The sequence below is a fragment of the Psittacula echo genome, assembly GCF_963264785.1.
Source record: "Psittacula echo genome assembly, chromosome: 2".
In the NCBI taxonomy this organism is placed as follows: Eukaryota; Metazoa; Chordata; class Aves; order Psittaciformes; family Psittacidae; genus Psittacula; species Psittacula echo.
The window spans coordinates 135,374,980-135,389,690 of NC_137737.1; the positions used below are offsets into that span (position 1 = coordinate 135,374,980).

Consider the following 14,711-nt stretch of genomic DNA (forward strand, 5'->3'; position numbering starts at 1 on the left):
ATCTCAGAATGTGGAAAGGAAATTATACACTGATTCACTCTTTAAAACTATTGTAGCTGTTACTTACTGTAGCTGTACATTTCTCTGGAAAAACTGGAGCAGGCAGCTGGCTTAAACATAGCTCTTGGGATACAGAAATTGAGAATCCTGGCCCCATGGACTCAATGGTAACCTCTGAGAGTACTACTACAGAAGAAACAGACCCTTTCTCTGCTATATATGGAAGTCTTGTCAGGTAAGTCTGTCATTTACAATTCAAAGAGAATTACTTACTTTACATTAAGACCACTAGCCCACTTTATTAGGGCCATTTCCAGATTCAAGAGTCAGAATTGTTCCAACAAAATATTGTTAAGATCACAGACATGAAATAGGAGCACAGAAAGCCTGAAGGTCCAGATCCTCAGACTGGTGTTTAGACAAAAGAAACATCATCTTCAATGAGAACGGGCATGTGAATACCATGGAAGATGAGCTCCAGTGCTTTAATTCAATGTTTACAAGCTCTGCTGACCCATAGAGTTGCATTAATTTATCAGGGCACACATGAAATGCATGTATCATTCAGGCTATTCAGTTCAGTACGACGATTTCCTTGCTCATCTGCAGCATGCTTTAATACAGGTTGCAGCATGCTTTTCCAGCATTATGTGGTTTGCCAACAAGCTTTAAAAATAATAAATAGTACACTCATGAAACAGCTTTTGCTTAATGGTTCCTAGAACTCAGTGACTTCACTCACTAAAACCTTTTCTATAACATTACCCTTAAATACTTTTAGCAATGCCACCATTAAAATAAAAAGTCATTCTAGCACTACCATCCATTGATAGCACACCCACAGGTGCCATTACACCTAAATTTGTTGGCAGCTTTGTCTGGCACCACTATGCTTTAATGGCTCTGGCAACAAACTCCACCTGGATGTCCCTGAAAGCATTCCTTTGGAGCACTCTTCCCAGATATCCTTTGCAGCAGTATCATTCTGTCTCCTCTGCTGCATCCTAATCATCTCTTTATCTGGCAATAGCCTCATCCTGTCTCGCAAAGCCTGAGGCTGGCTGGGGCAGTTCTGTTCTTGAACTTGTCTCAGGTTGGGTGTTCACTTGCATCCCAGGTTTAAAATTCATTGTATTACATCCTTGTAACACAGCATGACCAAATGAACTGGAAAGCAAAGCACAGGTGCAGAGCCCTATAGAATCTGATGCTCCATAACAGAGACTTGGGACAACCAGAAGACACACACAGATTTACTCAATGTGCCACCCAACCTGTCACGACATCACGAAGAACCAGCCATTACAGAAGTAAATAAAATGAAAAACCGAAAACGCACCCTGCAAAATAAATAATTGTGGAAAAAAGTGAAGAAGTGTTGGGAATTGGTTTGGGTTTTCTTGCCCAAGCTATTTAAAATGAGACCTGGGGCACAACTGAAAAGGGCATCTGTGTGGCCATCATTAGAAATCAAAACATGACAAAAGGCCAAAGACAGTAGGTCTCCAAATAAATGGAACCACAAAAGAAAATGGCAAGTGGTAATGACTACTACTTATGCAAACTGTATATTAACATTCAACATGGCCTCCAAGAGCTGCAAAAGTAACAACAGTCTTGTACAATTTTTTAACGCTCATGCAACCATCTCCCCAGACGGTCATCAGAATTCCTGGGTTTTACTCACTGTATCAATCCGGCTTTTCATAAATAATACCTATTTTATCATACACACTGCCACTGTGCAAATTAATTCCACTCCACTAGGTGGAGTCTTCTATCTTTCAAGACTGCAACCCAATTTCTAAAAGAACCTATTATCCTCTGTGAACTTTGGATATTTACTTTATTATAAGCACAACAGTCTACCTGTCTTGATGGACAGGAAACTGGCCATGAATCAAATGCCTTCTTGAAATGACTGAAGAGACCATGAACAGAGATCATATCAGCATGTTGCAATATGAGATCATTCAGGAAAACTGTTGCTATACAGTTCTGTACAACACAACTGTGCTTTTATAACTATTAAATTCAATAAATAATACAGATTAAAAAAAGATATCACTTAAATAAGTCACCATATCACACATGCCCAGAAACTACACATAAACAAAATGAAGCTGCTGAACTTCTTTTAAATTCTTTGAGTGTATTCAGAAACATTTTGAGTATCTCGGATTTCTTTCCTTTCCAGGCATCTCAAAATGTCTTACAGAAATGAGAACAAGCATGAAAGGATTTCTTTCCATATTTACATTTCCATTCACAACCACTGCATGTAAACTATTCAATAGGAACAGCACAACTGCATGCAGCATTTTTGGCAAAGAATAAGATAAACAGAGCACTCCCATGAATGTGTTCAGAAAATTTAGATAAGAAAATCTGGATAGCCTATATTCAGCTCTAATCTTTCTTTTGCAGTTGGACTCCACCCCAACCCCTGCGAAAAGTACTAAAAAAATCCCATGACCAAAGCAACAAGCCCTTTGGTAGTATCTCCACTAACATGCTACGACAGAGCATTTGCTCGGTAATATTCACGAGCAGAAAGCTCCACGTAGGCGCAGAGCACTAACACAAGGCTCCTCAAGGCTCTCGCATCCTCAGGTCATCCGAGGTAGGGCCTTCTCGGCGCAGCTTCTGCTGTTGGCAGATATCACCAGCTATTTAAGGCTACAGACATTTTGCCCCCATCAGCCATGTTTTTTGTAATATTTACTTCTCGTACATATGTCTATAACTATGTATACGTCCCACAGAAGGTGAGGTTTAACAGGGTTAGCTTTGTTGGGGAAAAGAAGGTTTGGAGGAAAGGAAACAACTTTCATGTTGAGAAGATTTGAATCTAGTGACTGTCACGGGATGTAAACAGTCTTCTGGGGAGGAAGCCTTTTTGTTATGTTTCAGGAGTGCACAGAGTTTTGGATAAAATCTGTATAAACAATCATCCCTCTGTCATTCAACAGAAATTTCTGCACATGTGTGCACACAGTTATGTTTGGGAATACAAACTATAAAGTAGAAATGCCACAGACTTCTAGACAACCTACCACAACCACAGATCTCACACAAAATCCGTTCTATATTTAAATTTCAATTTATTGAATTTTAATTATTTCTGATCTGTAGATCACTTTGAGGAAAATCCCTAAGGTCAAAAGCTTACAAATCCAACTGCAAAACCAAACAGAAGCATCAGCAAGGCCCTTTCCCATGCAGACACCTGCCAAAAAACTGAGCTCTTGACTACTAGACCAGAATCCGACAGCCAAAACCCATTCTAATATTAAAACCAGGTAATTCTGTGTTGAAATAAAGCAGTAAAAGCTCTCATTTTATTCTGCACGTTTATCCGTGTCGTATACACAGGGCCCTATACATGTAATAGTGAAATAACACTTCTTCATTTAGATCCTTATTTATAAAATTAACAAACACATACCCCTCTCTTTTCTTTTTTTTAATTAAAAAGCAATAATGTGATTTCCTCTGGAGATGCCTCTAATAGAAAATTTATGCTCTACGAATGCTGTGCTTTCCAGGTTCATAAAACTCAGTTAGATTAGCAGCTCCACAGCAGAGAATATTTTTGTATGTATACATTCAAGCCTGATTTAATAATTTTATTTACCACAGAAAAAGTTACTGCAAAAGCCGCATTAGCTAAAATATCCTTGATGAGCCTAAACTTAAGATCTGCAGGTATAGCAGGGATGAAACAAGCCGAAGAATGTTTTGTCCTACCCTGAACATCCTTTACTTTGCACAGGGTCCTCAGAAGTAAGTAAAGCTATATTGTTGCAATGGGGAAGCAGTCAGTCGTCATTTTAAGATACAATTATAATTTATTAATAAAATTATTTTTAAATATATGAGTTAAATCCTTTTACCAGTAAGACAGTGACATTCAGTTATCCAGTGCCATTTTTACAATCCAAACAGATATGGTCCTAATTGCTTACTGCCATTTTATCTGCTGAAGATAAAAGTGCCGATAAACAAAAAATGCACATTAGGCAGGAGATTTTTCAGAATAGATTTTTTTTTTAAATAATCCACTTGCATTAACAAAAGATTGCAATGGCTTCCAAATTATAGGGTGTTATTTTTAGTGGAAGTAGTTCAATATTCATATTGGAGCAGATGTAGCCGTTTAACAAAACAGCTCTTCAAATCCTGCACAAATTGAAAACAGGAAAACTGATTGCATTTTCTCTTATCACTTTCCTTTTCTGAATTGACACTTTTGGCCTTCTGAAAATTTACACATGGCTTTCATCTCAACAGCACCTGCTGATCAAACAGAAACCTAACATTTTCATGAAAATGGTATAAAGGACTAGTTTTCTTTTTACCATCTTAAAGGGCATCAGCAGTCCACTTGATGGCAACAATTGCTGAGTAGATGGCACACTCAGAATACATTTTATATTTTCATTATGCTTACTTTTTAAAATTAGTTAAATCACTAGTGGCTCTTTCATATTAGCTCTTTGTCTGCTTTAGATTAATTTCAATCTCCATCTCTGCCTAGCCCTGATGGGTTTCATTCTAGTCAGCTAGATTTTAAAGAAGATCTGAGAGCCTCTGAATTAGTAAGATATGTTGTATGCTCTGCAGCCACTGGGCCTTCTTGATATATGCATTTATATGCAATCAGAGAAAACTGGTATATACAATTAGGCATACAGATGCACATACCACACAGGCATTTCTTTTTACAATGCTTCATATGTATAATTCTGCCACAGTCTCACTGCACTGAATTCCCTGAGCATTGTCAATAAAGCATGTTAAGTGGGAAGAAACTCAGAGTGTGTTTATTTATTTTGAAGCTGTTCTTTATTTCCTTTGCAATCTTCAGAATGGGAGACCTGCTAGATCTGGTCTAACAGGTGCTGTGGAGCTTGAGCATCAAGACCAGGTTGAGATGCTGCCATTGGTGAACATTGCAAGCATGCAAACAGCACAACCAGAAGTCCCTGGGCTCCTGCAAAAGTTTAAGGTATCAAGTCATGTATATAGAATATGAAACATAAATACCTTGTTGCCCTGGTTGCTTCTGAGCCTGTAAACTCTGAAGCGCAGCAGCAGGTAACAAGGACCATCTTCTTTCTCCAGTATATAATTCTAGGCATAATTAAAGCTACTACTGAAACCTGCTATGTGTCAGCTTCTTAACTGATAGAGCCCTAACCCCTCTCAAGTACTCTGCTGCATTACCATTCTGCTTCAGTGATAAGGTAACCTGAAGGCAGAGATGACATACAGTAATATATGTGCCACTCTAGACAGTTGGTTCGTGAATTTCGGTGTTTCATCATGTTCACTGAGGCAATCTCAAACCTGAAATGTCAATATGCTCAGTCAATGGAAGTAAAATAATGGGGCTCTATTGTCTTACCCTATCGATCTGCTGCTGTCAACAAGAACGCATGCCCCCCTGGCTTTAAACAAATTTTAATTAGGCTTTTAGTTACCGGATCATAATATCTATCTGTGCAAACACTTGACAAAGTGAAATAGCAATATAAATATTTCAAACTTTTAAATATATTTTAAAGGTAATTGCTTAATGTTGCTTTAAGATACAATCGCTGATAAAGCCGTTTGCTAAAGCAGCACGCGTGCATACACTTCACGCGCAAATCATCTTGATGTAGCAAGAACTGAACAATCACCATCCAAAGTCCAAAACAACCACCAAAACCCAATATATATACACATATAAAGACAAGAGGCCACTTTCTCTAACACCCGCTGTCACCCTCCGCGGGGTGCCTGGAAGGCAGGAGCCTCCACGGAAGCCACCCGGACAAGTGACACTGCCCGGTAGGTGCCCGCTGCTGCCAGCACCTCCCGAGACAGATCGGCTGCAAGGATGGCGTGCTCGGCCACAGCAACGCCGGGCTTCACTCTGGCCTCTGCCAGCGCCGGGCTGGGGGCTCTGCATCCCCGCCGGTCCCTTCCTCCCCGCCCTTGTCCCGTGGGACACCCAGACAAGCCGCTTTCCTCCTCCTTCGGCTGTGCTTAAAGTGGAGTCCCTCCGTAACCTATTGTTCTCCGGCCACCTCTTCTTCCCACCCCGGCGGACGACCCCCGCCTCGCCGCTCCCCTCAGGGCGGCTCAGGGCGAGTGGGAAGCAGCGCGCAGGCCGCTGCCGCCCCACGCACAACAAAAGGCAGATCCCTTCTCCCCGCCAGCTAATCTTTGCCTGTAAATCCCCCGCCCGCTCGGGGGGCGGGGGGGGCTAGATAAAAGGTTACATCTTCACTTCTCCCCACACATATCGACTTTTGCAGCGCCGAGGGATCCAGTCGGAGGGCCGGGCGACGAGGGGCAGTGAGGGGTGTCCCCGCTCCCGCCCGCCTCTCCCCGAACCGCGGGTGGAGTTACCTTCCGGCGGAGGGAGGGAGAGAGGCGCCGGCGCGGCCCGGGCTTTGTGCGCCTTAGACGCCTCGCAGTTTATCTGCGGCGCAAGGACGGCACATCGCGCATCCGTGGCCCTGCTGGTGCGGGGAAAGCGGGACGGCGGCGTGCATCGGGGCGATTACGGTATCAGCGCGGCCCAGACGGAGGCCAGAGGATGTACAGTGGGTGCGAGGGAACGGGCCGGGATGGCACGGCGAGCGCGGGGTCCCCGGGGAGGCCGCTCCCGGCCTGCGGAGAGGCGCCACCTCCGCGCCGCCCACCGGGTGAGAAGGCGGTGGCTCCCCGGGTGCTCCCCTCCGTGCTTGTGCCCAAGCCCAGGCAGGAGCTCGACAGCAGGCTGCCATTGGAAGTTGCCCTGAAACCTGTCCGGTAAAGGACCCTGCCAGAGACCCAGGGGAGGACAGTGCTGAATCCCAGGGGCTCCCTCACCTGAGGTCGCTTCCATTTCCACCAAGTCAACGTCCCCATGACCGCCTCCAGCCAGCTCCTGCTTCAGTGACCTACATCCTGCACGGAGCAGGACAGCTCCAGAAGTTTCCCGGCCCAGGGTGGTAGCGGGGTATACCCGCTCCTGATTTGACCAACTCCAGACCTAACCCAAACCGCTCAGCCTTGGTAGTGGCAGGAGAGCCTAAACACTACACTGCCGCCACAAGTGGTGGCATCATTCGCCAGAGAATAAACGATAAACCAGAGTCGTTCCATGTGCTTAACAACACAGGTTTTGAGAAAACAGAGGGTTTATTTTGACGACATTCATCAGGAGGACTGGGTTATGAGGTATGGGGAGGGAGGCAGCAAAGGAGCCCAGCCTGCCTACCACAAGCACAAACACCGAGCAAAATGGCTACTCCAGCACCAGGTTGCCAAGCGAATTCTGTGCGCTCAGGTTTTCAAGTTTTAAATATGTTTCTCCCTAGGAATCAACACTTGTTTGTTAAAGAAGCACATTTCCATTGCACATCTGCAAAGAAGCACCGTGAAGGCTGGGATGAAGACAATGACACACTAGAGTGAGACAGGCATTGTTCAGTGCAGAACTCCTTGCCAAATCACTCGTCCAAGGTAGCAGGTTTTTTTCCACATGAAAATAAAGGGAATTTGGCACATAATACAAAGTGAAAAACCAGAACCTATATGGGGGAGGGGTACGTGTGTGAAAATCATGTCACCGCAATGAATGTCAGATAAAAAGGGGTCTGTCACAAATCCTCCACTAATCCAATAATGGGAAAACCTCTTGGTATCACTGAGACATAGCACAAGATATTTTTTGTTATTATTTTTCATAAACCACTCTCTTTAACCTTAGAAAGACAGCAGTTTGGCTAATTTTCCCATCACAAAAACAGGACTTTGATTTTCGTCATTAAAGGCAAACTGATTTTCACATGTCAAATTTACTATGCATTCCTCAGCCAGTATTTTTACCCTGAAGAAGGAACACTTCTCCCTCAACTTCCTCCAGTTGTCAGTTGTGTGACAACCATATTTAGAGGTAATCATACAGGTCAGATTACAAAAGTTAGTCAACTGGTTTGAAACCTTAGCCCTAAACTTAATGGTATGTTCTATGCATTTCTACAGAAAAGTGACTTTAATCCAACCTGCAAGGCACTACAGAGCTTTTTCTCTGTATATGCTCTTTCAAAATATGATGTACAAATGAGAGATTGCTCTTTTTAAGGACTACTTGTTATGGCTTATCTGCTTGAAATACATAGGTATCATGCCACGAACTAATTTAGGATCAACAAGATTCTCATCTTGCAGGGCCACCATGTGCGTCGTATCTATGTTGACCAGTCTGACAGGCAGTTTTACTACTCAAATCACAATTCTCTGAAGCAAAACTAATCCAAGATCCTTCCTAATGTAAACAGTTTGCTGCGAAAACACTCACATTTAAAAATAAAGCAATGTGTGTTAATAAAATACAGTCAGAGTACAAATGTGTAACAGAAGTGGCGTTCCATAAGCACAGCTGTCTCGAAGTCCAAGCTGCAGGCTAGAAATCTTAATTTCAACTGACTCTCTCTTAATAATGGGTTACCTTCCTATAAAGCGTAAAGTCCATCTGCCCCAGGCAGATAAGTTTTGAAGCATTAAAATAGATAAAAATCTAACATTTTCTTTCTTGCATTGAATATGTGAATTCTAGTGTGCTATAATGTGAGAATTCCAACATATGACCATCATGGCATAATTTCTCATAGCTCATCTTGTCATTACTTCACTGGTAATTCTTATGTTAATTATGTTCATAATTACTATAAACAGATGCGGTAGAAATTCATGTGACCTTTTACTGCAGAATGCATTTCTCTTTCCACTTAATCTAGTACTATAGTGTTAAACCAGAGGAGAGTATTCCTGAAACACTCTGCATGTGTTTGTGTATGTATTTAACATGAAACCATTTCTACCTTGTATTTCAGCGCAAGGACCATCTATATGTCAGTACATTGACACAAAAGCGATGGGAACCAAGAAGCCTTTGCTGAAATATACCCCTAAAAGACAGTGCTTACAGTGAACCTTTCTGACTAAACCTAGTTAAAGCCATCACTGAAGCCTAGGACTTAAATGGAGTGCCACATTTTTATTCAGCACCTTTGTTAATGCAGCAGTATCTTGGTTTACAACTACAAGTACATGACAGCCATACAGCAATTTGTTTTACTCACAGCACAACTATCACCGTCTGTACACAAAACACATTTACAATAAAATCACTATGGATTTCATTAAGAGAAAGCTTACTCAAATTTCATTTCTTTGGACCTAATCTATAATTAGTGTGGACAGACAGGTGCAAACCCTTCTCCTCTACAGATGGCTACTGGAAATGGTGCAAAATAGCTCCTTATGTTTAAACAACACACAGATAACCTGCTCTCCTCTTATCACTTACAATTACCTCCATTATACTGAACTAATGTTTACTTTAATAAAATGTCCACTGTTCTCTAAACATTATTTGGAAACTTTCATATTGATGACAGGAAAAAAAAATAAAGATGGAAGTCAAATGTCTTTCAGATGAAAATACTTTGGGAGGAAAAAAAAAGCCTTTTAAAGGGCAGGATATTTTGACTTTGATTTTACATCTGCTGATGATTTTTCTTTATCCACAAAACCACACAGTATACTACTTCCTGATGTATTTATGCTACCATGTATCAAACTAATCAAGTTTATAGTAAATAAGAACAGAATAACTGAGATTTTAAAGCAATTCTGTAAAAAGGAACTTCCACGTGGAAAACCAAGACCCTTTACATCAAAAGTTCAGATTTTAAACTTTTTAGCTCTTCCATGTGAAAGAAGGTGAAGAAAATGTAATCTGGACGCCAGTGTTTTCAGAATTTACACTCACTACCTACGCAAAATTCAATATCAGTTCAGACTCATAAATGTTATAGGTTGCTAGTAAAGGCTGTATGAAAAAGAGAGGCTGCTACTAACTACATGAATCAAAGTTTTTTTAATGTACTCAAAAAATAATTTCCTTTTTAAGTTTCTTTAGCCAAGCCATGAGAAATAACCCCTTCACAACACCACATTCACGTTTTATTTGAGCTGATAAGGCTTCTTGATCTCTGTGTGACAAGTTGAAGTTTCTACAGAACAAAGAACAAGATCTCCCTCCCCATCTAAAAAAATCTCAAGCTCCTGCAATAGCAACATAAAAGTATCTTTATTCAATTAGCTAAAGATTTAACAGTAATGGAGTGTGGCAAGTGGATTTTAAAGATGAAAATGACAATTGCAAGCCCTTTCTCCCATCACCCCCAATGCAAACACTGCAGATGCCTACTTCACCCCAAGTGTCTGGCAAGGAGGAGTTTGCAGTCTGTGCAGTACCCCAGTTAAGTGAGCTCCACATTCAACGCCTGTCGTCTGAAGTTCATTTCAGAGAAGTGAGAAACAAGATTTGACAGGGAAGAATGTTCCAAACTGACTAACCACTGACCAGCACTCCAGGTGGAGCTATTTTTCTCCCCTTTATTCTATAAACAATACTTCCAGTACAAAACTCCATGTGCACGCAGGCATACATAGTGTTAAGCACATACAGATGAGAGACACCGTGTGATGTTTTACTGGTCCATTATTTAGGCACGAAACGAGTTAACGTTAAGGTGGTCAAAACTGGTAGAAGGCAATGTTTTACTTAAAAAGATTTTGGAAACTATTTAAAAGCTCAAAGCCTTTGAAGAAAAACAACTTGTGCAGCAGTTGCCAGGAAGCAGTGACCTAACACTGCTGTCTGCATTCCATTACAAACAGAATGGTTCTTGTCTCCTACAGCCATTCACCCTCTGCAAACACAGGGCCAGGAGAAGAAGCCATGCCATCATCTCCTGTACCCCTTGCCTGGCTTCAGCTTTCCAGAGGCATAAACGGATTTAAGGGTGGGTTGGGTTTTTGGTGGGATTTCAGATTTCTTGCCCTGATGTGTAGTTGAGCTTCCCATGACAGTGAAGAAAAGTGACTCATGAAGTGAAAGGAGTAGTAGTTACGTGAAGGTTCACATATGATAAAACTGACCTTAGAAAAGTTATTATCAAATTAAGTATAACTTGTAATTAAAAACCTTCACAGCATGTTTGCAGTGCATCTCACACCTAACAAAGCCTTTGCCAACTTCGTCTTTTCAAAGACTACACAGTAATGAATAAACCATATTCACATATTTCCCTAGTATTTTTTCTGTCGATGGGGAGCCACCAAAACACCTAGTGCTAAACCCAGAAGGTATAAACAAGATAGACTAACTTTTTAGCATTCAGCCAAACTGAAGGAAATTCCCTGATCGTCTTGGATTTCCTAAGGAAATCAGCCCAGAATAAACTGAATGAGGTTTTCAGACTTCCCATGGAAAGGTCAAGCATTAGCTTTAACAACCATTAGGAACCAGTTTCAATTCTCTCATCGTGCCAGATTCACTAAACCGTTAACAGAAAAGCAGAACAGAAAACCTGGACAATAGAATTCAAATCTAAAAATGTCTTTCATGTCTGGCTTCAAACTACAGTTAACAAAGTTGCTTATTTAAACTTTCCATTGCATCTGTCAAGATTCAGAAATGGAGACGGAAGTGTAAGGCTACAAGGGTGTAATTAAATAAATTATATTCACCCTTAGCCCTAACATATTGTGTTTACAAATACAATAATTATGTTTCTAGCTACACGTCAAAAGAAAATGTTTTCTAAGTCCCTCAAAAAGCATGCAAGCATTACAGTAAGTAAGAAATAAGTCAAAACAGATTAGTAGACCAAAAATGGGGAGGGGAAGGGGAAAAAAAAAAAAAAAGAAGAAAAAAGAAAAAAAGAAAAAATCCTGCTTTGGTCAGCAACCCAGACCACCATCAGGGGATAAATCAATTTGCAGCAGCTGTGGACAGCCATTTAAGTCTGGGGCCTGAACAGATTAATTAGAGGAAGCGATGTTAAAAGTTAAAGGGGTCAGCGTTACATTAAGCACACGAATATTTGCTGTAGCAAGCGCTTGGCTGTACATACCAGGACTCAGAAGTCAGGGCTGTGCCTATGGCCAAACGTTTGGGACTTGCTGTGTTCCCGGGTACAGCACGGCAGCTCCCGCAGGCTGCTTTTGGGAGGTCTGTACCTATCTTTGCCCAGCCCCTGCTATACCGTGCCATGCCTGCTGCACTGCGTGCGTCCTGCCCCGCCGACCAAGGCAGGAGTGCGGCGGCAGCGTACCCGGGGCAAGCGCCGCCGAGCACGGGCGGGCAGGCAGTCCAGCCCCGCCGCCGCTGCCACGGACCCTTCCAGCCGCTCTCTCGGGAAGGGTTTGTCTCCGCGGGCTTAGCAATCGCAGCCCGCATCCGAGCGATCGGCAGGCAGGAGCTGACGGCTCCAGGGCGGCACGATCAAGAGGCGGCTGCGGGAGGCACCAAATCCTTTCCCAGCCGTGATTTGGGGCAAGGCAGAGGTATCAGGGAGTAACTGGCAGAGCCTGCTGCGTTTCTGGACATCGAGGGCTGCTCCACCGCAGAAACCCGAGCGGCTTCGAGGCGGCCGTTTCCTCCGGCAGCGGCTGGGCAGAGCGGTCCCACCGCGCCAGGCTCGGGGCTCCGGGCTGCAGCCGAGTACCAGCGGGTCAGCCCCTCTTACCTTCGCCCTCCCTCCCTCCCGCCTTTGAACAACTCACTGCACTGAGGAAAGAAACATTATAGTTCTTGCTTGGAGCAAGAGCGATCCAAGACCTGAGTCCGATTAGTTACTTTCAGTTTCTCTCTAACGTTTAGGAGAACAGAGCACTGTAACAACACAGACATTTCCCTATAAATTAACGTGGAATGGAGTCGCGGGTACTCCTGTCAGGGTGGCAAGACCTTCCCTACTCTAAACCCAACTGCAGCCCAGTCTCGCAACTTTGGCACTAACAAAAGGACTCGAACTAGTCAAAAGTCAAAAGCTTGTCTACATGGTCAGGAGTATGGTTTTCATCCCTCCGGTCTCCCTTACCGATGGTCTGTTAGAAATTTATGGAAACAAACCATTCAAGTCCACTAGACGAGATGGCACAATTCAACTGTATTGCAGTTTGGGAAATGCAGTCCCTAACGCTGCCCTGTCTCTTTAGGATACGAGATACTTGCGAGATCGCAGAGCAGCCGAAGACGGTGTGCACCGCCAGAAATATTTCTTGCGAAATAGCCTGGAGTGATATTGCCAGTGCTACATAAACCGATGATTGTAATGAAACAAACAAAACAAACTAAAAAAATCCCACCAGAAATATTTCAGGCACTCTGGCTCACACTAGCCAGCGCTGCGATCTGGAGAGAGGGTACGCAGGGATAAAAAAAATTAAAAAAGGCAAGTCCTAAATCGATACAGAACCCCAGCGCCATGAAAGAATACTTGGAGGGCTGGGAGAATTATTTTCTGCAAAACTAGATTGCTTGGTTTCTGGGCTCCTGAGAAATATTCGGAATTTGCGAGACGGGGACAGCGGGTGCAAGAGCTACAAGCAGAGCTAATCTCTCCCTGGTACAGCGGCAGCCCCGGCCCGCCGAGGTTAGTGACTGCCATAGAAGCCCCCCGGAGCCAGGGGAGCCTGGGTGGGAAGGGGGAGAAGGGCCCGGTACCCCCCGCCCGGCCTGGCCCGCGCCCCGTACTCACACTGCAAGGGACCAGAGATGCCCACCATTCGCCACGGGCTGCGAGCTGCAAATAAAAGTTCCCGTCCTGCTCGGGGGAAAGCCGGCAGCCCAGGCTGCTGGAGGGGCGAAGGGGTGGGAGAGGGAAGAGCGAGCGCGGCGCGGCTTCCCTTCCCAGTCCAGATGATCCACGTCCACAAAAGTCAAAACGAGCTGAGGAGAAACTCCAGCTGCTCTTCCCCCCCTCCCCTCTCTCTCTCTCGCCTTTTTTTTTTTTTCTCTTAAAGGAAGATCAGCTCGAGAGAGACTGCTGGTTCCACGGGAAAGAACAAGAACCAAAAATAAAACAAAGTCTCCAAGTCGAGATAGTTAATGCCCAGGTTCTTCTCCTTGCTGCTGCTGCTGCCACTGCAGACAAACGTGATGTGGAGAGCAGGGAGCGGCCGCTGTCAGTGGCGAGGTCTCTGCATGTACCCGGGCAGCCGACGCATCGCTCTGCCCCCAGCGAAGCCGAACCCTGCAGTGCCGAGCCGAGCCTCCCGGCCAAGGCTGCGCCGCTCCGCTCTCCTTGTCCGCGCCGCTCCGCCCGGCTCCCCGCTAGCAGGCACCTCGAGAGGCAGGCAGCATACTGCCGGCAACCGGCCCAGCCCCGCTACCCAGGTGCAGGGGGGGAGGGCTTAAAGCAGTGGGAGGTGATAGAGGTAGGAGACATCTGTGTCGTGAGGAGGTTAGTGGGGGTCAAGTATATGTTAACAATAGGCGAGCGCAGTCCCTCTCAGGCAGCCTGCCTACTCTTTCTTTCTTTCGTTTGCTTTTACTGGGTGGACATCTAACTTGCTCCCTAATGATGCCTCCCCGGCTTTAAGAGTCCAGACTGCCCTGCAGTAACCCAAGACAAACACTTTCTCTAGCCATCTGGAGAGCTCCTGGCTGCTCTGCCTGTGTCTCATCACTGTGTGAAGAGACAGCAGTGCTAGAAATCAAGCCACTCTCAGATCTACTCTCTAATCCCCTTCTGTTAGCTGATTTCCAGTCAGACTGTTTGCTTTTGCATTAGATAATAGCCTTGGAGAAAACAATTATAATTTTCTTTTTCCCCTTTGTTTTTCCCTTTTTCCAAAGTACAGTATCAAGG

General features: G+C 44.0%; 1 protein-coding gene across 1 annotated transcript in view; it reads right to left on the reverse strand.

Annotated features, from left to right (window-relative positions):
• Positions 1 to 13,857, reverse strand: part of RUNX1T1 (RUNX1 partner transcriptional co-repressor 1) — a 120,402-nt gene extending 106,545 nt beyond the window's left edge. The window contains exon 1 of the mRNA XM_080639343.1: positions 13,599 to 13,857. Coding sequence (XP_080495469.1) covers positions 13,599 to 13,626 — 28 coding nt within the window. The 5' untranslated portion in view covers positions 13,627 to 13,857. The remainder of the gene's footprint in view (positions 1 to 13,598) is intronic.
• Positions 13,858 to 14,711: the final 854 nt, after the last annotated feature.